Genomic DNA, 23778 nt, shown 5'->3' on the forward strand with positions numbered 1-23778 from the left:
TGGATGGATGGATGATGGATGGATGATGGATGATGGATGGATGGATGATGGATGGATGGATGCATGGATGGATGATGCATGGATGGATGCATGGATGGATGCATGGATGGATGATGGATGCAGGATGATGGACATCACTCCAAGGGTGACTGGGGACCACTCACCGGCACACCGGGGTCTCCAGGGGGACCAGGATCCCCAGGGAATCCAATGGGACCCTGCAGAGAGGGAAGAGGACACAAGTGTGGGGTTGGGAAGCAGAGGCAGGGATATGGAATCCAGGAGGGAATGGACCCGTGCCCCCTCCTGCCCCTCACCAGCTCTCCTTTGGCTCCATCCTCTCCTGGAGGCCCCTTCTTGCCGGGGGGTCCAGCAGCTCCCGGCTGCCCCGCGTCCCCCTTCTCCCCCACATCTCCTTTGACTCCCTATGGATCGGGATGCAGGGATCACATCGGAGCAGGGAATTCGGGGCAGGAAGCCCTTTAAAGGCAAGGCCTCATCCTCTCTGGGTTACTCACGGCTGCTCCAGGCTCTCCCGGCGCTCCCGGATCTCCCCCTTCTCCCGGCTCCCCCTGGATAAGAGGAAAGCCGTGGGGCTGATGCTGCAGGAGCCCCAGCCCCACATCTCCCTCCCAGCGTGGCCCTACCTTATCCCCCACAGCACCCGGTTGCCCCACGCCGCCCGGCATTCCCTGAGGACCCTGGATGCAAGAGGATGCAGGGATGCAGGGATACGTTGTGTGTGGGGGGAACCCCCCATTGGGGGCAGCTCAGCATCCCCCCCCAGTGCTGTCCTCACCTCAGCACCATTGGGTCCTTGTGGTCCACGTGGTCCTGGGGCGCCGGGGGGGCCCTGTGGGGATGGGAAGACGGGGTCAGATGGGAAAGCTCCCATGGGATAGGGAATGTGGGAAGCTGGGAATGGGTCGGGAGGAGGAGGAAGGGGATGGGGGGGGGGGAGGAAGGGGGCGAGGATGGGCTTTGCTTACCATGGGGCCCACATCTCCGTTCTCACCCTTCTCACCCGGGGGACCCGGCATTCCCTATGGGATCATGGCTTAGGGCCTGGCAGCCCCATTGCGTCGTCCCTAACCCCCCCTATTCCAGCCCCATTGCAGCCCCATTGCTTACCTGCAGGCCGGGGGGGCCGCTCAGACCGAGGTGACCCCGCGAGCCCTCATCCCCTTTCTGCCCCACCATTCCCTGCTGCCCGCGGCGTCCCGGCTCCCCATCGGCTCCCTGCGCAGGGAGACGTTGGGGTCGGCCCCATGGAACCCCAGGCTGTGGGCAGGGAATGAATGGGGCAGGGAATGGGGCTGGGAATGGTGCTCACCGCAGGGCCGGGATGCCCGATGGGTCCTTGGATCCCTGTGGGTCCTGGGGGTCCCTGTGGGGCAGAAGCAGGCTCGTAGGGGTTAGGGCAGCTCCCAAGCGCATCCCAGCTTCCCGCTCCCGTGTGCCCCACTCACCCCATCGCCCTTGTCCCCTTTGCTGCCCTTCTGTCCGGGGAGCCCCATCTCGCCCTGCCAAAGGGAATGGTGGGAGCCAGGGAATGCTGCCACGGCCGGGCAGGCGCAGCCAAGGAATTCCCAGCTCCAGGGAAACCTGCCACCACCTGGGAAGCAGTGCCAAGGCCCGCTGCCAGCGCCGGCAGCCTGGGGGGAAGCCCTGCTCCCGGGGAAGCCATAGGGAAAACCGGCCCCATTCCAGCGCCGGGAATGGGACTCGGCCCGGATGCACATCCTGGGATTCATCCCATCCCATCCCATCCCATCCCCATCCCATCCCCATCCCATCCCATCCCCATCCCATCCCATCCCATCCCATCCCATCCCACCCCATCCCATCCCATCCCATCCCCATCCCCATCCCACCCCATCCCATCTCATCACACCCCATCCCATCTCATCACACCCCATCCCATCCCCGTCTCATCCCCTCTCATCCCATCCCACCCCATCCCATCCCATCCCACCCCACCCCATCCCATCCTTATCCCATCCCTATCCCATCCCCATTCCACCCCCTCCACCCCACCCCATCCCACCCCATCCCACCCCATCTCTATCCCATTCCCATTCCACCCCCTCCACCCCATCCCATTCCACCCCATCCCTATCCCATTCCCATTCCACCCCCTCCACCCCATCCCATCCCACCCCATCCTCCCGGCTCACCTTATCCCCATCTTCTCCAGAGGGACCGGGGGCACCGCCTGGACCGGGCAATCCCATGGGACCACGGATCCCATCCTGCCCAGCCGGACCCATAGCACCTCGCTCCCCCTGCGGGCAGGAAGGGGCAGGATGCCCTGGGATACCGGGATAACGGAGACCCCCGTGCCCGCAGCCAAGGAGCACAGAGGAGGGGACACGGGGGGGACACCCCGGAACCTACCGGGGACCCCTTCTCGCCTATGGGACCGGGGGGTCCCTGTGCCCCCCCCCGGCCGGGCATCCCGATGCTTCCAGCAGCTCCCATGGGACCTCGCTCTCCGGGGGGGCCCTATGGAGGAGACAAAGGTGATGGGGGGGGGGGGGGGAAGGAGGAAATTCCCAACCTTTGGAAAAGGGAACAACCGGGATGCGATGGGGGGGGGGGGGGGGGGAAGCACTCACTGTGGGTCCAGGGGGCCCGGGGGGTCCTTCCGAGCCCTTCAATCCAGGAGGGCCCTGCAGGAGAGCGTGGAATGCGTTGGGAAGGAGCCGACCCCGAGCAGCACACGCGGACCCTGCTCACCCAGCACCCACCGGGGCTCCGGATGCGCCCCGTGGACCGGGAAAGCCGCGGATGCCGGCGGGGCCGCTCTTCCCGGGAATGCCGGCGGGACCGGGATCACCCTGCAGGGTGGATAACGGGGGGGGGTCCTGGATCCTGCAGCGCTTCCAGAGCCTGGGAATGGCTCCTCGGGACACGGGGAATGCTCCCACCTTGGCTCCCTCTCGGCCGGCGGCTCCGGGCAGGCCCTGCTCGCCGGGGGGACCGGGGGGGCCCGGGTGTCCCCTTTCCCCCATGGGTCCCGTCTCTCCTGATTTCCCCTGTGGGGCAGGAGGAGGGTGAGGAGTTGGGGGGGGGGGGTCCCACATCCAACCTCGTCCTGCATCCCACACCCTCCTGCATCCCATCTCCTGCCTCATCCCATCTCCTCCTGTATCCCATCTCCTGCCTCATCCCACCTCCTCCTGCATCCCATCTCCTGCTGTATCCCATCTCCTGCTTCATCCCACCTCCTCCTGTATCCCATCTCCTGCCTCATCCCATCTCCTGCCTCATCCCATCTCCTCCTGTATCCCATCTCCTGCCTCATCCCATCTCCTGCTGCATCCCATCTCCTGCCTCATCCCATCTCCTGCCTCATCCCATCTCCTGCCTCATCCCATCTCCTGCTGTATCCCATCTCCTGCTGCATCCCATCTCCTGCTGCATCCCATCTCCTGCCTCATCCCATCTCCTGCCTCATCCCACCTCCTGCTGCTCCCCACCTCCTCCTGCATCCCATCTCCTGCTTCATCCCATCTCCTGCTGCATCCCATCTCCTGCTGTACCCCATCCCTCCTGCATCCCATCTCCTCCTGCATACCATCTCCTCCTGCATCCCATCTCCTCCTGCATACCATCTCCTCCTGTATCCCATCTCCTGCCTCATCCCACCTTCTCCTGCATCCCACATCTTCCTACATCCCACCTCCTGGTGCTCACCTGGGGGCCCACCACCCCTGTGGGGCCAGGGGGGCCGGTGCGGCCATGGAAGCCCTGCAGAGGAGATAGGGGTAATGATGGTCATGGACACAGGGATACAGGGATACAGGGATACAGGGATGTAGAGATACAGGGATGCAGGGATACAGGGGTACAGGGATGTAGGGATACAGGGATACAGGGACACAGGGACACTGGGATGCAGGGATGCAGGGATACAGGGATACAGGGATACAAGGATTCAGGGACACAGGGATACAGGGATAGAGGGACACAGGGATACAGGGACACCGGGATCAGAGCACCCACCGGCTCACCGCGCTGACCCGGGTGTCCTGGCAAGCCGTCCTTCCCAGCAGGACCCTGGGCAGGACACTCGGGATCAGGATGTGGATGCACTCCCCATTCCCTGCCTGCCCCATTGCCCCCCCCCATCACTTACAGGGGGTCCTTTGGTACCCGGGAAGCCGCTGGGTCCCTCTGGACCTGGAGGACCCTATGGGAAGGGGAGAGATCCCCCCCATAAGCAGAGCCTCTCCATGTGCCGGGAATGCCGGATCCCTTCCCAAGGTATCCCTGCAGCATCCCATTTACCTTCTCTCCCACTGCTCCAGGGGCTCCATCATGGCCGGGATCTCCCTTGGGATACAGGAACAGGAGGAGCATCCCCAATGCCCCTTCTCCCGGCTCCCTGTCCCCCATCATCCACACCAATCCCAGCCCCATTCCCCTCTCCTGTCCCCCTGTCCCCCATCATCCCACCCCAATCCCAGCCCCATTCCCCTCTCCCGTCCCCCTGTCCCCCATCATCCCACACCAATCCCAGCCCCATTCCCCTCTCCTGTCCCACATCATCCCACACCAATCCCAGCCCCATTCCCCTCTCCCGTCCCCCTGTCCCCCATCATCCCACACCAATCCCAGCCCCATTCCCCTCTCCTGTCCCACATCATCCCACACCAATCCCGGCCCCATTCCCCTCTCCCGTCCCCCTGTCCCCCATCATCCCACACCAATCCCAGCCCCATTCCCCTCTCCTGTCCCACATCATCCCACACCAATCCCAGCCCCATTCCCCTCTCTGTCCCCCTGTCCCCCATCATCCCACCCCAATCCCAGCCCCATTCCCCTCTCCCGTCCCCCTGTCCCCCATCATCCCACACCAATCCCAGCCCCATTCCTCTCTCCTGTCCCCCATCATCCCACACCAATCCCAGCCCCATTCCCCTCTCCCGTCCCCCTGTCCCCCATCATCCCACACCAATCCCAGCCCCATTCCCCTCTCCTGTCCCACATCATCCCACACCAATCCCGGCCCCATTCCCCTCTCCTGTCCCCCTGTCCCCCATCATCCCACCCCAATCCCAGCCCCATTCCTCTCTCCTGTCCCACATCATCCCACACCAATCCCAGCCCCATTCCCCTCTCCCGTCCCCCTGTCCCCCATCATCCCACACCAATCCCAGCCCCATTCCCCTCTCCTGTCCCACATCATCCCACACCAATCCCGGCCCCATTCCCCTCTCCTGTCCCCCTGTCCCCCATCATCCCACCCCAATCCCAGCCCCATTCCCCTCTCCCATCCCCCTGTCCCCCATCATCCCACCCCAATCCCGGCCCCATTCCCCTCTCCCGTCCCCCTGTCCCCCATCATCCCACACCAATCCCAGCCCCATTCCTCTCTCCTGTCCCACATCATCCCACCCCAATCCCAGCCCCATTCCCCTCTCCCAGCTCCCTGTCCCCCATCATCCCACCCCAATCCCAGCCCCATTCCCCTCTCCTGTCCCCCATCATCCCACACCAATCCCAGCCCCATTCCCCTCTCCCAGCTCCCTGTCCCCCATCATCCCACCCCAATCCCAGCCCCATTCCCCTCTCCCAGCTCCCTGTCCCCCATCATCCCACCCCAATCCCAGCCCCATTCCCCTCTCCCATGGACATGGAGCTGGGAGAAGGGAGATGGGGATCTGGGGGGGGACAATGGGGACCCCATGGTCAGGCTCCCACCTACTTTGGGTCCAGGTTTTCCCGTGGGTCCAGGAAGACCTCGATCCCCTGGGATACCCTATGGAGGCAAAGAGTGGGGTGAGGAGGTGTGGGGCAGGGAATGGGGTGGGCTGATGTGGGACAGGGATGGGAGTGGGACACAGGCTGCTTCCCATGGGATACAGGCAGGAGCTGGGATCACAATGGTCCCCAGGGTCTGGTTGCTGTGGGATGCAGCCGGCTCCAGCCTCATTGCCACTGGGATGTGGCAGAGCCAGGGGCGGTTGGATGGGGTGGAGCCGGGCTTGGAATGGCTCCTATGGGATGAATCCATATGGGAATGGGTGCCGGGGCTTGGGGGGACTCACCAGGGGCCCTCGCTGCCCCGTTGGTCCGGCCTGGCCAGCCTTGCCCTGTGGGAGAGAGCAGCAGCTATGGGGCAGCCCCACATGGCCACAGGGGAAGGATGGGGTGGGATGGGAAGGAAGGGATGGGATGGGATGGGATGGGATGGGATGGGATGGGATGGGATGGAAGGGATGGGATGAGATGGGATGGAAGGAATGGGATGGGATGGGATGGAGTGGATGGGATGGGGTGGGATGAGATGGGATGGGATGGGATGGAAGGGATGGGATGGGATGGATGGATGGGATGAGATGGGATGGGATGGGATGGGATGGGATGGGATGGGATGGGATGGAACAGGAAGGGATGGGACGGGATGGGATGGGAAGGGACGGGACGGGAAGGGATGGGATGGGATGGGATGGGATGGGATGGGATGGAACAGGATGGGGATGGGATGGGATGGGATGGGATGGGATGGGATGGGATGGGATGGGATGGAAGGGATGGGACGGGATGGGATGGAAGGGATGGGATGGGGTGGATGGGATGGGATGGGATGGGATGGGATGGAACAGGATGGGGATGGGATGGGATGGGATGGGATGGGATGGGATGGAAGGGATGGGATGGGATGGGATGGGATGGGATGGGATGGGATGGGATGGGATGGGATGGGATGAGATGAGATGGAAGGGATGGGACGAGATGGGATGGAAGGGATGGGATGGAATGGGATGGAAGGGATGGGATGAGATGGGATGGAAGGGATGGGATGGGATGGAAGGGATGGGGTGGATGGGATGGGGTGGATGGGATGGGATGGGGTGGGCTCACTCACCCTCTTGCCCTTCTCTCCCGCCAGCCCCACGGCACCGGGGAAGCCGGTGGATCCCTGAGGACAAGGAGCACAAGTGCCAATCCCGGGATACCCACAGGAGGCAGCCAGGGACACCCCGGCGCTCGCCCTGCTCACCTTGGGACCCTGGCGCCCGGGATAGCCCGGGAGACCTGGAACACCGAGCCGGCCCTGCGGAGACAGAGAGAGCTCGGGACAGTGACACGGGATGCAGGATACAGGGAGACAGGGATGCAGGGATAGAGGGGTGCAGGGGTACAGGGATGCAGGGATGTAGGGATACAGGGACGCAGGGATACAGGGATGTAGGGATACAGGGATGCAGGGACACAGGGACGCAGGGACACAGGGATACAGGGATACAGGGATGCAGGCATACAGGGATGCAGGGATGTAGGGATACAGGGATACAGGGATGTAGGGATACAGGGATGCAGGGAAACAGGGACACAGGGACACAGGGACGCAGGGACACAGGGATACAGGGATGATACAGGGACACAGGGATACAGGGATGTAGGGATACAGGGATGCAGGGACACAGGGACGCACGGACACAGGGATACAGGGATGTAGGGATACAGGGGTACAGGGATACAGGCATACAGGGATGCAGGGATACCGGGATACAGGGACACAGGGATACAGGGATGCAGGGACACAGGGACGCAGGGACACAGGGATACAGGGATACAGGGATGCAGGCATACAGGGATCCAGGGATGAAGGGATACAGGGATACAGGGATGCAGGGATACAGGGATGCAGGGACACAGGGACGCAGGGACACAGGGATACAGGGATGTAGGGATACAGGGATACAGGGATACAGGGATGCAGGGATGCAGGGATACAGGGGTGCAGGGGTACAGGGATACTGGTACGCAGGGATGCAGGGATGCTGTCCCCCTCTCACCTTCTCTCCCACAGGTCCGGTCCCTCCGGGCTCCCCCATCATTCCCTCCTCTCCCTTCATCCCCTCGGGCCCATCCTCACCACGGGGTCCCAGCGGGCCCTGGTCCCCCTGGAACGGGACCCCAGGGATGTGGGGCTGCTCCCCATGGAGCTCCGAGTGTCCCAGCAACATCCCCTTATCCTCCAGCACCCCCAATGGCACCCCCCATCCTGCAGCACCCCCCCAATGGCACCCCCAATGGCACCCCACATCCTGCAACACCCCCCCAATGGCTCCCCCCATCCTGCAGCACCCCCTAATGGCACCCCAATGGCACCCCCCATACTGCAGCACCCCCCAATGGCACCCCCAAATGGCGCCCCACATCCTGCAGCATCCCCCCAATGGCACCGCCCCAATGGCACCCCCAATGGGACCCCACATCCTGCAGCATCCCCCAATGGTACCTCCTATCCTGCAGCACCCCCCAATGGCACCCCCAATGGCACCCCCAATGGCACCCCCCATCCTGGCACCCCCAATGGGACCCCCCATCCTGCAGCACCCCCAATGGCACCCCCAATGGCACCCCCCATCCTGCAGCCCCAATGGCACCCCCAATGGCACCCCCCAATGCAGCACCCCCCAATGGGACCCCCATCCTGCAGCACCCCCCCAATGGCACCCCCAATGGCACCCCCATCCTGCAGCACCCCCCAATGGCCCCCCAATGGCACCCCCCATCCTGCAGCATGGCCCCCCAATGGCTCCCCCATCCTGCAGCACCCCCCAATGGGACCCCCATCCTGCAGCACCTCCCCAATGGCTCCCCCCATCCTGCAGCCCCCCCAATGGCTCCCCCCATCCTGCAGCACCCCCCCAATGGGTACCCCCATCCTGCAGCACCCCCCAATGGCACCCCCAATGGCACCCCCCATCCTGCAGCACCCCCCAATGGTCCCCACATCCCTCAGCAGCACCCCCCAATGGGCTCCCCCATCCTGCAGCACCCCCCAATGGCTCCCCCCATCCTGCAGCACCCCCCCAATGGCTCCCCCCATCCTTACCCTGTCCCCCTTGGGGCCCAGGTCCCCCCTGAAGCCGGGGAATCCATCTTCTCCCTGCACAAGGGGCACATTTGGTGGGGGCTGAGCCCCAAATCCCACCCCAAAGGGGGGGTTTCCCCACCCTCAGCACCCCCCAACACCCCCATTGCCCCCCCACGCTCCCCCCTCACCTTCTCCCCTTTGCTGCCCTTCAGGCCCCGCACACCAAAGGCTCCCTGCAGGGATATGGGGGGGTCAAAGGGGGGAACCCAATGGGGGGGGGGGCACCCTTGGATCCCCCCACTGTGCCTTTGGGGGGGGGGGGGGGGCTGCACCTACCTTCACCCCGCGGGGTCCTGCAGCCAATGGGACCCGGGGGACCCATAGGGCCCTGGGACAGAGACAGCAAAGGTGGGAACTTCCGCTTGGAATGGGGACCCCATTCCCCATGGAATAAGGACCCCATTCCCCTTGGAATAAGGACCCTAATCCCCTTGGAATAAGGACCCCATTCCCTTGGAATAAGGACCCCATTCCCATGGGAATAAGGACCCCATTCCCCTTGGAATAAGGACCCTAATCCCCTTGGAATAAGGACCCCATGACCATGGGAATAAGGACCCCATTCCCTTGGAATAAGGACCCCATTCCCATGGGAATAAGGCCCCCATTCCCCATGGAATAAGGACTCCATTCTCCTTGGAATAAGGCCCCCATTCCCCTTGGAATAAGGACCCCATTCCCATGGAATAAGGACCCCATTCCCCATGGAATAAGGACCCCATTCCCCTTGGAATAAGGCCCCCATTCCCCATGGAATAAGGACTCCATTCTCCATGGAATAAGGCCCCCATTCCCCATGGAATAAGGACCCCATTCCCATGGAATAAGGACCCCATTCCCCTTGGAATAAGGCCCCCATTCCCCATGGAATAAGGCCCCCATTCCCATGGAATAAGGACCCTAATCCCCTTGGAATAAGGACCCCATTCCCATGGGAATAAGGACCCCATTCCCCATGGAATAAGGACTCCATTCCCCTTGGAATAAGGCCCCCATTCCCCATGGAATAAGGACCCCATTCCCCATGGAATAAGGACTCCATTCTCCTTGGAATAAGGCCCCCATTCCCCATGGAATAAGGCCCCCATTCCCATGGAATAAGGACTCCATTCCCCTTGGAATAAGGCCCCCATTCCCCATGGAATAAGGCCCCCATTCCCATGGAATAAGGCCCCCATTCCCCATGGAATAAGGCCCCCATTCCCATGGAATAAGGACCCCATTCCCATGGGAACAAGGCCCCTAATTCCCCATCCCGGGCCCTAAGGCCTGGGGGCACCCCATTACCTGCAGGCCCTTCTCTCCCGCTGGCCCTTCCCGGCCGGGGTGACCCTGCAGGGATGCACAAGAGCCGGGATTTGGGATGATTCCCGGCGCTCCCCACAGCGATCCCGCAGCGCCGCGGTTGTTACTCACCGGGGGCCCATCGGCTCCGGCCACCCCCGGCATTCCCGGCTTTCCCGGCCGGCCCTGGGTGGGAGCGGGAGGCGTTAGGGATGCCGAGGGATCGGGATGGGATCCCTGCCACCCACACCGGCTCCGGACTCACCTTCTCCCCCGGCAGCCCCACGGGGCCCTGGGGACCGGGCAGACCCTGGGGGAGAACACATGAGGGTGATGGGAAGGGGCTCAGGGTGCCCCCCCCCCCCCAGCCCCATAGGGACCCCCATTGGCACCCATCGCCTTCAGGTACCTGTGGACCGGGGCTCCCTTGCTGCCCCGGGGGTCCTGGTTCTCCATGGATTCCCTAGGGAAGGGCAGGGGGGTTTGTTCCCCATTCCGGGAGCATCCCAGTTAATCCAGTTTGGGGGTGTTAGGGTTAGGGGTTAGGGGGGTGTCCCAGTGGTACCCACCACGTTGCCTTTAGGTCCTGGTGCTCCGTCAATGCCACTGGTACCCTGTGGGGAAAGGAGGGAGGGTTGGGGGATGCTGAGCCCCAAGGGGATGCTGCACCCAAAGTGATGCTCACCCCAAAGTGATGCTGCACCCCAAAGTGATGCTGCACCCCAAAGTGATGCTGCACCCAAAGGGATGCTGGCCCAAGGTGATGCTGCGCCCCAAGGTGATGCTCATCCCAAGGTGATGCTGCATCCAAAGGGATGTTGCACCCCAAAGTGATGCTGCACCCCAAGGTGATGCTCATCCCAAACTGATGCTGCACCCAAAGGTGATGCTGCACCCCAAACTGATGCTGCACCCCAAACTGATGCTGCACCCCAACTAATGCTGCACCCCAAGGTGATGCTGCACCCCAAGGTGATGCTGCACCCCAAGGTGATGCTCATCCCAAACTGATGCTGCACCCAAAGGGATGCTGCACCCCAAGGTGCTGCCCTGCCTGCGCTGCTGGGTGCTTGGAGGTGGGGACAGGCTCAGTCTCCTACCGGTGGTCCAGGGGGCCCGGGGGAGCCCCGGGAGCCGACCAAGCCTCTGCTGCCCTAAAAGCAAGGAGAGGAAGGGTTGAGGAGGCCCCAGTGCCCCCAGCACCCCCCATGCCCCAGGCTGGGAGAGGCACTCACCGCTTCCCCGCCTGCCCCCGAGGTCCAGGGGGCCATCGGAGCCCTGGAATGGGGGGGGGAACAAAGAGGTGCTGAGCACATCCCGGCCCCGGCAGCGCCTTCCCCATCCCTGCCCTTGCTCCTCACCTTGGCCCCTTTCTCCCCTGGGGTTCCTGCTGGTCCCGGCTTCCCCACGTCCCCCTGCAGAGGATGCAGGGTGAAGCAGGATGGGGATGGAGGGGACAGGATGGGACCCGGCGCTGGCCCCGCTTACCCTGTGCCCCTTCTCCCCGGCAGCCCCGGCAGCCCGTCGAAGCCTCTGTCGCCCTATGGGGTGGGACAAGCATCAGGGTGAGCCCCACATCACCCCCCCCACACATACAACAAGGACATGGGGGGGTGGGTTCCATCACCCCCCGCTCAGCACCCATCCTGCCCCGATCACAACACCTTGGGGCCGGGTTCCCCCGGGAGCCCCCTGGCACCGTCAGCTCCAGCACGGCCCTGGAATGAGAGGAATGGGAAGGGGCTGAGGGCTCCTTTGGGATGGGGATGGGAAAGGGGAGCCTCCTGGATCTCGAAGGAGGGGGCAGAAGGGGTCCCCAGCTGTGGTACCCGTCTGCCCAGCTTGCCCAGGGGTCCCGGTGCTCCCTGCATCCCGCGGGGCCCCTGATGGAGAGGAGAAGAGCATCAGAGCTGGGTCTGCTGCAGGCAGCTGGCCCCACCGAGCCCCACTCACCCTTGGCCCCACATCCCCTGCATCCCCTTTCAGGCCCGGGTGTCCTGGTAGACCCTACAATAACAAGGCGGGGGGGGGGGGGGTGATGGGGTGATGCATGTGATGATGCTCGAGGGAGATGGGTGATGGTGGGGGGGGGACCCTGCGCTGGTACTCACCAGGGGGCCTGGGCGGCCGGTGAGGCCCATGGGACCTGGGGGACCCTTCATGGCAAGCTGTGGATAGGAGGAAGAAGAGGGATGAAGGAGGAAGAAGAGGGACGAAGGAGGAAGAAGAGGGATGAAGGAGGAAGAAGAGGGATGAAGGAGGAAGAAGAGGGATGAAGGAGGAAGGAGGAAGAAGAGGGATGAAGGAGGAAGAAGAAGGAGGAAGGAGGAAGAAGAGGGATGAAGGAGGAAGAAGAGGGATGAAGGAGGAAGGAGGAAGAAGAGGGATGAAGGAGGAAGAAGAAGGATGAAGGTGGAAGAAGAGGGATGAAGGAGGAAGAAGAGGGATGAAGGTGAAGAAGAGGGACGAAGAGGAAGAAGAGGATGAAGGAGGAAGAAGAAGGGAAAGGAAAAAGAAGGATGAAGGGGAAGGAAGAAGAAGAGGATGAAGGAAGGAGGAAGAAGAAGGACGAAGGAGGAAGATGAGGGATGAAGGTGGAAGAGGAGGGATGAAGGTGGAAGAAGAGGGATGAAGGGGAAGGAGAAGAAGAGGGACAAAGGAGGAAGAAGAGGACGAAGGAGGAAGAAGAGGGATGAAGGAGGAGGAAGAGGAAGAAGAGAGGAAGAAGGAGGAGGAAGAAGAGGGATGAGAAGGAAAGAGGGATGAAGGAGAGGGATGAAGGAGGAAGAAGAGGGATGAAGGAGGAAGAAGAGGGATGAAGGGGAGGGAGGAAGAAGAGGGCTTGGAGGGGGTCCCCACCTTTGCCTGCTGCAGGATCGCTTGGGCTTGAGCCTCTTGGAAGGAAACAGTGGGACCCTTGAGGAGTCGCTTCCAAACTGGAACTGGAGGCAAGGAGCAGGATGAGGGCACCCGGAGCATCCCTGCACCCACCGGCGGGCCCCATCCTGCTCGTTACCGGCAGCATGAGGATGGTCCCTGCGGGGCCGCGGATCCCGTCAGCTCCAGGCAGCCCCGGCCGTCCCGCGGGACCCTGGAATGGGATGGGAAGGGGATGGGAAGCGGAGGAGAGGGGGGGGGGGGGGGGGGTGGTGCTGAGCATCGCTCTCAGGTCCGGGCTCGCAGCTCCATCCCCCTGCAGGCACCGACGGGTCCCAGCAGGACCCCGGCTGCTCCGTACCTGATCCCCGCGGTCCCCGGGCAGCCCTGGCAGCCCCGGGGGGCCCGGGGGCCCCGGTTCTCCTATGGGAACACAAAGGCACCGTGAGGCTTTGGGAAGCTGCCGGCCCTTCCCATCGCGGCTCCCGGCTCCTCACCGCAGGGCCTGGGGGTCCCGGGGCCCCTCGAATCCACGACCCTAAAGGGGAAGAGGCCCCAAGAGCATCATAAAGGAGGGGGGGGATGGGGATGGGAAGGGAGGGGGGGGCACAAGGCCCCTGGGGCCCCACTCACCGGCTCCACGCTGCCTGGTTCCCCCTTGTCCCCCTACAAGCCGGGCTCCTGCATGAGGAGGAGGAAGGGGAGCTGGGATGAAGGGATCCCCACAACCAAAGCCTGTTTTGGGGGGGGGGGGGTCCCATCCTCACCCCCAGCGTTACCTGGGCAACCGGGATCACCAGCGCATCCCAGTCAGCAGGGACGAAGCGCTCCCGGATCCCGGGATCCCCGTGCCGGGGTCCTCGTAGCCGGTGCTGCCGGTGCCATCCTCGTCCAGCTCCTTCCCTGTGTCCTATGGGATCGGGGGAGATGTAGGGATGCAAACGGGGGGGGGGGTCCGCTTCCTGCCCCTGCTGTTGTTACCGTGGGGAGGGGTTCAGGGGGATGCTGATGGCGGTGGCTGGCTGGGAGCTGGGTGCTGGCGTCGAGGTGCTGAGAGCATCAGGGGGATCGGGCCCCTTTTTTGGGATGAGGGGAAAGCAAGAGGGGGCAGCTGCGGCTCCTGGCCTGGGCTCATCAAGGGTTGTCCTTCACGGATCCCATAGATCCCAGGAGGAGCCGGAGCCAACGGAGCCACATCCTGCTCCAGCCCAATGGAATGGGGCCCAATCCTGCTCCAGCCCAAGGAGGAGGCCGGGAACGGCTCTGGATGCAGGAGCGGTGCTTTGGGTCCACCCCCTATTCCCTATAGAGCGGGTCGGGGGCCACCCCACCGCGCAGGAGCTTGAACTGGGCTCACTGGGTTAACTGGGAAGGGGTTAAGCACCTCCCGTACCCGGCTGCCCACGGCAGGGGCCTCATCCTGCTCCACCGCCTCCTTGTTCCTCTTCTTCTTGCCTTTGCCCTTGCGCTTGCCTTTCCCTTTGCCCTTCCTGCGTGGGGCAGCGGAGGGCTCCGGGGTGCTCTGCAAAGTTGGGGGTCAATGGAGACAGGAGGGACCCTGTAGGGTGCTGGGGGGGGGGGGGGTCCTCGGGTGCTCACCCCTCCGGGAATGGGGCATGGAGCGGGAAGCGCAGGGGTGCTGGCAGCCTGGCATGTGGAGCTGGCAATAGGAGCGGGCGGCCTCGGGGTCCGGCAGCACCAGCAGCTGCTGGATGTCCCCCTACAGCAAGGAAAACAAAGTGGGGGGACACATGGGTCTGACCCCCCCCATAACCGCACCCCACTGCTCTTGGGGTGCCCCAAAGCATCCCCGTGGGCAGGCGGATGGGGGGGGCAGTGAACAAAGGGAGCTTTGTGGGGACAAAGGAGGGGGGCCTCAATGGTGCCTCTTGCCCGTGGGCATTGGCATTTGTAGGCAGCAGCAGAGGGGAATGAGATGGGGCAGAGGGGGGATGGGGACAGAGGGAAAGGGATGGGGACGGAGGGGAAAGGGATGGGGACAGAGGGAAAGGGATGGGGACGGAGGGAAAGGGATGGGGACAAGGGATGGGGACAGAGGGAAAGGGATGGGGACACAGACAGGACACAACACAAGGGATGGGGACAGATGGGGAAAGGGATGGGGACACAACACAAGGGATGGGGACAGAGGGAAAGGATGGGGACAGAGGGAAAGGGATGGGGACAGAGGGAAAGGGATGGGGACAGAGGGAAAGGGATGGGGACACAATACAAGGGATGGGGACAGAGGGAAAGGGATGGGGACAGAGGGAAAGGGATGGGGACAGAGGGGAAAGGAATGGGGACACAACACAAGGGATGGGGACAGAGGGAAAGGGATGGGGACAGAGGGAAAGGGATGGGGACAGAGGGAAAAGAGATGGGGACAGAGGGGAAAGGGTTGGGGACAGAGGGAAAGGGATGGGGACAGAGGGAAAGGGATGGGGACGGAGGGAAAGGGATGGGGACGGAGGGAAAGGGATGGGGACAGAGGGAAAGGGATGGGGACAGAGGGAAAGGGATGGGGACAGAGGGAAAGGGATGGGGACAGAGGGAAAATGGATGGGGACACAACACAAGGGATGGGGACACAGAGCAGGGGATGGGGCCACAACACAAGGGATGGGGCCACAGCAGAGGGGCAGGGAGCACCCCCAGTGCTATTGGGGCCTCTCCAGACCGTGCCCAGTGGGTCAGGACCAGGGTGCAGGGCCAGACCCACCTCGAAGCTCTCTCCTCATCCATCAGGCGCCCACCGACCACGGTGACCCCTTGGGTGCTGAGCAGGGCCGAGGTCCCCGCGGCAGCGGCAGCGTGGCCACGAGGTGACAATCGACCATCAAGGAGACGTTGGTGCCCTCCACGGCCAGGGCCACGCGGTGCCACCTGCACCCACACATATGGGGCTGGACGGGGCCCGAGGTGCAGAGGGACCCCACGCTGCGCATCCCCGCAGCACCCACCGGCCGTCGGCCAGGTTGACCCTATGGAAGGTGGGGTAACGCTCCGGAGGTGGATTCCCATCCTGGTCCTCGTAGAGGAAGACCGGCGAGAGCCCCAGCTCCATGCCCAGCTGCTGCGCCCCACGCTCGTCGTGCACGGAGAGCAGGAAGGATTGAGCCCCACGGCGCGCGCGCACCGTGGCCAGGATGGAGAAGTCCTCCGGGAAGGGGCTGTCTGCGGTGGGGAGGAGGTGGGGGGGCATCCGTCAGTGGGAACCCATGGGTGGGTATCCACCGTTGGGTACCCGTCAATGGGGTATCCATCAGTGGGACATCCATCATTGGGTGCCCATCATTGGGAACCCATCAGTGGGGTATCCATCAATGGGACATCCATCATTGGGTGCCCATCAATGGGACATCCATCAGTGGGGTATCCATCAGTGGGACATCTATCATTGGGTGCCCATCATTGGGACATCCATCAGTGGGGTATCCATCAGTGGGACATCCATCATTGGGTGCCCATCAATGGGACATCCATCATTGGGTGCCCATCATTGGGAATCCATCATGGGGAACCCATTGGTGGGGTATCAATCAATGGGACATCCATCATTGGGTGCCCATCAATGGGACATCAATCATTGGGTGCCCAGCATGGGGAACCCATCGATGGGGTATCCATCAATGGGACATCCATCATTGGGTGCCCAGCATTGGGAATCCGTCATGGGGAACCCATCGGTGGGGTACCCATCAATGGGACATCCATCATGGGGTACCCATCAATGGGACATCCATCATAGGTTGCCCATCAATGGGACATCCATCATAGGGTGCCCATCAATGGGACATCAATCATTGGGTGCCCAGCATGGGGAACCCATCGATGGGGTATCCATCAATGGGACATCCATCATTGGGTGCCCATCATTGGGAATCCATCATGGGGAACCCATCGGTGGGGTACCCATCAATGGGACATCCATCATAGGGTGCCCATCAATGGGACATCCATCATTGGGTGCCCAGCATGGGGAACCCATCAGTGGGGTATCCATCAGTGGGACATCCATCATTGGGTGCCCAGCATTGGGAATCCGTCATGGGGAACCCATCAGTGGGGTATCCATCAATGGGACATCCATCATTGGGTGCCCAGCATGGGGAACCCATCGGTGGGGTATCAATCAATGGGACATCCATCATTGGGTGCCCAGCATTGGGAATCCATCATGGGGAACCCATCAGTGGGGTATCCATCAGTGGGACATCCATCATTGGGTGCCCATCAATGGGAACCCATCAGTGGGGTATCCATCAGTGGGACATCCATCATTGGGTGCCCATCATTGGGAATCCATCATGGGGAACCCATCGGTGGGGTACCCATCAATGGGACATCCATCATAGGGTGCCCATCAATGGGACATCCATCATTGGGTGCCCAGCATGGGGAACCCATCAGTGAGGTATCCATCAATGGGACATCAATCATTGGGTGCCCAGCATGGGGAACCCATCGATGGGGTATCCATCAATGGGACATCCATCATTGGGTGCCCATCATTGGGAATCCATCATGGGGAACCCATCGGTGGGGTATCCATCAATGGGACATCCATCATTGGGGCACCCATCACTGGGGTACCCACCATTGATGCGTCCACCATTGGGTAGCCACCATTGGGCACCCATCAATGGGGTACCCATCATTGGGGCACCCATCATTGGGGCACCCATCACTGGGTACCCACCATTGATGCATCCACCATTGGGTCACCCATCATTGGGTCACCACCATTGATGCATCCACCACTGGGTACCCCCATTGGGCACCCACGACTGGAGCACCCATCAGTGGGTGCTGGTACCGGGGCCGGTGGGTGCCGTACCGGGGAAGAGCAGGCGGGTGGGCGCGCTGTGCCGGGTGCCGTTGTCCACGCGGAGCGCCAGGTCCGGCCCCACGGCCCCGGGGCGCTGCGGGCAGAGCCCGGCGGTGACCGAGACCCCACGGAGGCCGGGCTGCATCCCCAGCGCCCGCAGCACGTCCACTGCGAGGGCAGGGATGGAGCTCAGCACCCATGGGGACGGAGCTCAGCACCCATGGGGATGGAGCTCAGCACCCATGGGGACGGAGCTCAGCACCCATGGGGATGGAGCTGAACACCCATGGGGATGGAGCTCAGCACCCATGGGGATGGAGCTCAGCACCCATGGGGACGGAGCTCAGCACCCATGGGGACGGAGCTGAACACCCATGGGGATGGAGCTCAGCACCCATGGGGATGGAGCTCAGCACCCATGGGGATGGAGCTGAGCACCCATGGGGACGGAGCTCAGCACCCATGGGGACGGAGCTGAGCACCCATGGGGATGGAGCTGAGCACCCATGGGGATGGAGCTCAGCAAACATGGGGATGGAGCTCAGCAAACATAGGGATGGAGCTCAGCACCCATGGGGACGGAGCTGAGCACCCATGGGGACGGAGCTCAGCACCCATGGGGATGGAGCTCAGCACCCATGGGGACGGAGCTTAGCACCCATAGGGAGCAGGGCTCAGCACCCATAGGGAGCAGGGCTCAGCACCCATGGGGAGCAGGGCTCAGCACCCATAGGGAGCAGCGCTCAGCACCCATGGGGAGCAGGGCTCAGCACCCATAGGGAGCAGGGCTCAGCACCCATAGGGAGCAGGGCTCAGCACCCATAGGGAGCAGGGCTCAGCACCCATGGGGAGCAGGGCTCAGCACCCATAGGGAGCAGGGCTCAGCACCCATGGGGAGCAGGGCTCAGCACCCATAGGGAGCAGGGCTCAGCACCCATAGGGATGGAGCTCAGCACCCATGGGGACGGAGTTCAGCACCCATGGGGATGGAGCTCAGCACCCATGGGGACGGAGCTGAGCACCCATGGGGACGGAGCTCAGCACCCATAGGGATGGAGCTCAGCACCCATGGGGACGGAGTTCAGCACCCATGGGGATGGAGCTCAGCACCCATGGGGACGGAGCTCAGCATCCATGGGGACGGAGCTGAGCACCCATGGGGATGGAGCTCAGCACCCATGGGGATGGAGCTGAGCAACCATGGGGATGGAGCTGAGCAACCATGGGGATGGAGCTGAGCAACCATGGGGATGGAGCTCAGCATCCATGGGGATGGAGCTCAGCACCCATGGGGATGGAGCTCAGCACCCATGGGGATGGAGCTGAGCAACCATGGGGATGGAGCTGAACACCCATGGGGATGGAGCTGAGCACCCATGGGGATGGAGCTGAGCACCCATGGGGATGGAGCTGAGCAACCATGGGGAAGGAGCTCAGCACCCATGGGGATGGAGCTCAGCACCCATGGGGACGGAGCTTAGCACCCATAGGGAGCAGGGCTCAGCACCCATGGGGATGGAGCTCAGCACCCATGGGGATGGAGCTCAGCACCCATGGGGACGGAGCTCAGCACCCATGGGGACGGAGCTCAGCACCCATAGGGATGGCGCTCAGCACCCATGGGGACGGAGCTCAGCACCCATGGGGACGGAGCTCAGCACCCATAGGGATGGAGCTGAGCACCCATGGGGATGGAGCTCAGCACCCATGGGGATGGAGCTGAGCACCCATGGGGAAGGAGCTCAGCACCCATGGGGATGGAGCTCAGCACCCATGGGGACGGAGCTTAGCACCCATAGGGAGCAGGGCTCAGCACCCATAGGGAGCAGGGCTCAGCACCCATGGGGAGCAGGGCTCAGCACCCATAGGGAGCAGGGCTCAGCACCCATAGGGAGCAGGGCTCAGCACCCATGGGGAGCAGGGCTCAGCACCCATAGGGAGCAGGGCTCAGCACCCATAGGGAGCAGGGCTCAGCACCCATGGGGAGCAGGGCTCAGCACCCATGGGGAGCAGGGCTCAGCACCCATAGGGAGCAGGGCTCAGCACCCATGGGGAGCAGGGCTCAGCACCCATGGGGAGCAGCGCTCAGCACCCATGGGGAGCAGGGCTCAGCACCCATAGGGAGCAGGGCTCAGCACCCATAGGGAGCAGGGCTCAGCACCCATGGGGAGCAGGGCTCAGCACCCATGGGGAGCAGGGCTCAGCACCCATAGGGAGCAGGGCTCAGCACCCATCGCGGCCGCTGCGGCCCCGGCCCTGCCGCTGCCTGGGTCCGGCCAAGCGGCTCCGGCCCCGCTCCAAGGCAGCTGCGAGCTCCGCGTGGGTGGGGGGAGCCCCAAGGGGGGAACCCCCCCTCCAGCGATGGGAACCAGCCCAGATCCATGGGGCACCCCCAATCCATGGGGCAACCCTTATCTATGGGATCCCCCCATCCATGGGATCCCCCTATCCATGGGGCACCCCTTATCCATGGGATCCCCCATCCATGGGGCACCCCCTATCCATGGGGCAACCCTTATCTATGGGATCCCCCATCCATGGGGCACCCCCTATCCATGGGGCACCCCTTATCCATGGGATCCCCCATCCATGGGGCACCCCCTATCCATGGGGCACCCCTTATCCATGGGATCCCCCATCCATGGGACCCCCCCAACCCATGGGACCCACCCATCCATGGGGCACCCCTTATCTATGGGATCCCCCCATCCATGGGGCACCCCCATCCATGGGATCCCCCCATCCATGGGACACCCCCATCCATGGGGCACCCCTTATCTATGGGACACCCCCATCCATGGGATCCCCCCATCCATGGGGCACCCCTTATCCATGGGATCCCCCATCCATGGGGCACCCCCAATCCATGGGGCAACCCTTATCTATGGGAACCCCCATCCATGGGACCCCCCCATCCATGGGATCCCCCTATCCATGGGACACCCTTTATCTATGGAATCACCCCCATCCATGGGGCACCCCTTATCTACGGGATCCCCCCATCCATGGGGCACCCCCATCCATGGGATCCCCCCATCCATGGGGCACCCCTTATCTATGGGATCCCCCCATCCATGGGGCACCCCCATCCATGGGATCCCCCCATCCATGGGGCACCCCTTATCTATGGGATCCCCCCACCCATGGGATCCCCCCATCCATTGGACCCCCCCATCCATGGGACACCCCTTATCTATGGGACCCCCCCAACCCATGGGACCCACCCATCCATGGGGCACCCCCATCCATGGGATCCCCCTATCCATGGGGCACCCTTTATCTATGGGATCCCCCCACCCATGGGCCCCCCCCATCACCCAAATGGGGTTCGGACGGGGGGGGTGTCCCCAGTTTACCCCCCCCCCCCCGGGTCTGATCCGGCTCCAGCAGCGCCGCTCCCAGGCCCCTCCTGACCCCGCTTCCTGCCGGGGGCTCCCCGGGGACCCCCCCGGGGCTGCGAACCCCGGGACCGGGGGGGGGAGAGCCGGAATGGGGGTGGGACCCACAACACCCATAGCCCCATAGCCCCATAGCCCCATAGCCCCATAGCCCCACAACACCCATAGCCCCCATAGCCCCCATAGCCCCATAGCCCCCATAGCCCCACAACACCCATAGCCCCACAACACCCATAGCCCCATAGCCCCACAACACCCATAGCCCCCATAGCCCCCATAGCCCCCATAGCCCCATAGCCCCATAGCCCCACAACACCCATAGCCCCATAGCCCCATAGCCCCATAGCCCCATAGCCCCACAACACCCATAGCCCCCATAGCCCCCCCCCATAGCCCCATAGCCCCACAACACCCACAACACCCATAGCCCCATAGCCCCATAGCCCCATAGCCCCATAGCCCCATAGCCCCACAACACCCATAGCCCCATAGCCCCCATAGCCCCATAGCCCCATAGCCCCACAACACCCATAGCCCCATAGCCCCCATAGCCCCATAGCCCCATAGCCCCCATAGCCCCATAGCCCCATAGCCCCCATAGCCCCATAGCCCCATAGCCCCACAACCCCATAGCCCCCCATAGCCCCCATAGCCCCATAGCCCCATAGCTCCCATAGCCCCATAGCCCCATAGCCCCATAGCTCCCATAGCCCCATAGCCCCATAGCCCCACAACACCCATAGCCCCCATAGCCCCCATAGCCCCATAACACCCATAGCCCCCATAGCCCCCATAGCCCCATCGCCCCCATAGCCCCCATAAGCCCCATAGCCCCCATAGCCCCCATAGCCCCCATAGCCCCATAGCCCCCATAGCCCCCATAGCCCCATAGCCCCATAGCCCCCATTGCCCCCCATAGCCCCCATAGCCCCATAGCCCCATAGCCCCCCCATAGCCCCCCATAGCCCCATTGACCCCATAGCCCCATAGCCCCCCATAGCCCCAAAGCACCCATAGCCCCATAGCCCCCATAGCCCCCATAAGCCCCATAGCCCCATAGCTTCTATAGCCCCCATAGCCTCCATAGCCCCATAGCCCCCATAAGCCCCATAGCCCGATAGCCCCATAACCCCCATATCCCCAAAGCCCCCATAGCCCCCCATAGTCCCCATACCCCCATTGTCCCCGTACACCCCCATAGCCCCATAGCCTCAAAGCCCCCATACACCCCCATATCCCCCCATAGCCCCCGTACACCCCCATCGCCCCAAAGCCCCCATAGCCCCCCATTGTCCCCATACACCCCCATAGCCCCAAAGCCCCCATAGCCCCCATTGTCCCCATACACCCCATAGCCCCCATACACCCCCATAGCCCCAAAGTCCTCATAGCCCCCCATAGTCCCCATAGCCCCCCATAGCCCCCATACACCCCCATAGCCCCCCATAGCCCCCATACACCCCCATAGGTCCAAAGTCCTCATAGCCCCCCACTGTCCCCATACCCCCCCATAGCCCCAAAGCCCCCATAGCCCCCCATTGTCCCCATACACCCCCATAGCCCCCATACACCCCCATAGCCCCCCATAGCCCCCATACACCCCCATAGCCCCAAAGTCCCCATAGCCCCCATTGTCCCCATAGCCCCCCACTGTCCCCATACCCCCCCATAGACCCAAAGCCCCCATAGCCCCCCATTGTCCCCATACACCCCATAGCCCCCATACACCCCCATAGCCCCAAAGTCCTCATAGCCCCCCATAGCCCCCATAGCCCCCCATAGCCCCCATACACCCCCATAGCCCCATAGCCTCAAAGCCCTCATACACCCCCATATCCCCCCATAGCCCCCATACACCCCATATCCCCAAAGCCCCCATACCCCCCATGGCCCCCATACACCCCCATAGCCCCCCATAGCCCCCATACACCCCATATCCCCAAAGCCCCCATAGCCCCCCATTGTCCCCATACACCCCCATAGTCCCCATAGCCCCCCATTGCCCCCATACACCCCCATAGCTCCCATACCCCCCCACAGCACCCCATACACCCCATATCTTGTCTGTCGTGGGGGTGTCCCCAAACCTCGTTGGGGGAGGGGGTGCCCCCCCCTCCCCTCCCCCTCCCCCCTGTCCGTGGTGCTGAATGCCCCCCCCCCCCCCCCCCCCCCCCCCCCCCCCGGTACCTGCGCGGGCCGCGGGCAGCGCCTGCAGCGCCGTGAGGAGCGCGGCGAGGCGGGCTCCGGGCCGGGGGAACTCGGAACATGGAACGGGACGGGAACGGAACGGGAACGGGAACGGGAACGGGAACGGGAACGGGAACGGGAACGGGAACGGGAACGGGAACGGGAACGGGAACGGGAACGGGAACGGGGGAACGGGAACGGAACGGAACGGGAACGGAACGGGAACGGAACGAGGAACGGAACGGGAACGGGAACGGGGGAACGGGAACGGGAACGGGAACGGAACGGAACAGGAACAGGAA

The 23778-nt window shown here is 63.3% G+C and overlaps 1 protein-coding gene across 1 annotated transcript in view; it reads right to left on the bottom strand.

The window, feature by feature from the left end:
• Positions 1-23546, bottom strand: part of COL5A3 (collagen type V alpha 3 chain) — a gene marked incomplete at its 5' end in the record, with an annotated part of 30286 nt that extends 6740 nt beyond the window's left edge. Inside the window, 48 exon segments of the mRNA XM_057423157.1 lie at positions 165-218; positions 318-425; positions 519-572; positions 648-701; positions 800-853; positions 990-1043; positions 1132-1239; positions 1334-1387; positions 1470-1523; positions 2178-2285; positions 2398-2505; positions 2619-2672; positions 2751-2840; positions 2931-3038; positions 3700-3753; positions 4009-4062; positions 4142-4195; positions 4294-4338; positions 5714-5767; positions 6057-6101; positions 6878-6931; positions 7013-7066; positions 7812-7919; positions 8858-8911; positions 9028-9072; positions 9176-9197; positions 9199-9227; positions 10187-10231; positions 10316-10369; positions 10449-10493; positions 10593-10646; positions 10753-10797; positions 11284-11337; positions 11419-11461; positions 11672-11724; positions 11848-11901; positions 12013-12066; positions 12137-12190; positions 12295-12351; positions 13043-13125; positions 13422-13483; positions 13558-13598; positions 13840-14031; positions 14454-14582; positions 15817-15946; positions 16024-16237; positions 17901-18059; positions 23477-23546. Of these exon segments, the coding sequence (XP_057279140.1) occupies positions 165-218; positions 318-425; positions 519-572; positions 648-701; positions 800-853; positions 990-1043; positions 1132-1239; positions 1334-1387; positions 1470-1523; positions 2178-2285; positions 2398-2505; positions 2619-2672; positions 2751-2840; positions 2931-3038; positions 3700-3753; positions 4009-4062; positions 4142-4195; positions 4294-4338; positions 5714-5767; positions 6057-6101; positions 6878-6931; positions 7013-7066; positions 7812-7919; positions 8858-8911; positions 9028-9072; positions 9176-9197; positions 9199-9227; positions 10187-10231; positions 10316-10369; positions 10449-10493; positions 10593-10646; positions 10753-10797; positions 11284-11337; positions 11419-11461; positions 11672-11724; positions 11848-11901; positions 12013-12066; positions 12137-12190; positions 12295-12351; positions 13043-13125; positions 13422-13483; positions 13558-13598; positions 13840-14031; positions 14454-14582; positions 15817-15946; positions 16024-16237; positions 17901-18059; positions 23477-23546 (3426 nt within the window).
• Positions 23547-23778: the final 232 nt, after the last annotated feature.

Source organism: Pezoporus wallicus, unplaced genomic scaffold, assembly GCF_028554395.1.
Source record: "Pezoporus wallicus isolate ANWC-B61680 ecotype Strahan unplaced genomic scaffold, APGP_CSIRO_Pwel_v1 contig_14531, whole genome shotgun sequence".
NCBI lineage: Eukaryota > Metazoa > Chordata > Aves > Psittaciformes > Psittacidae > Pezoporus > Pezoporus wallicus.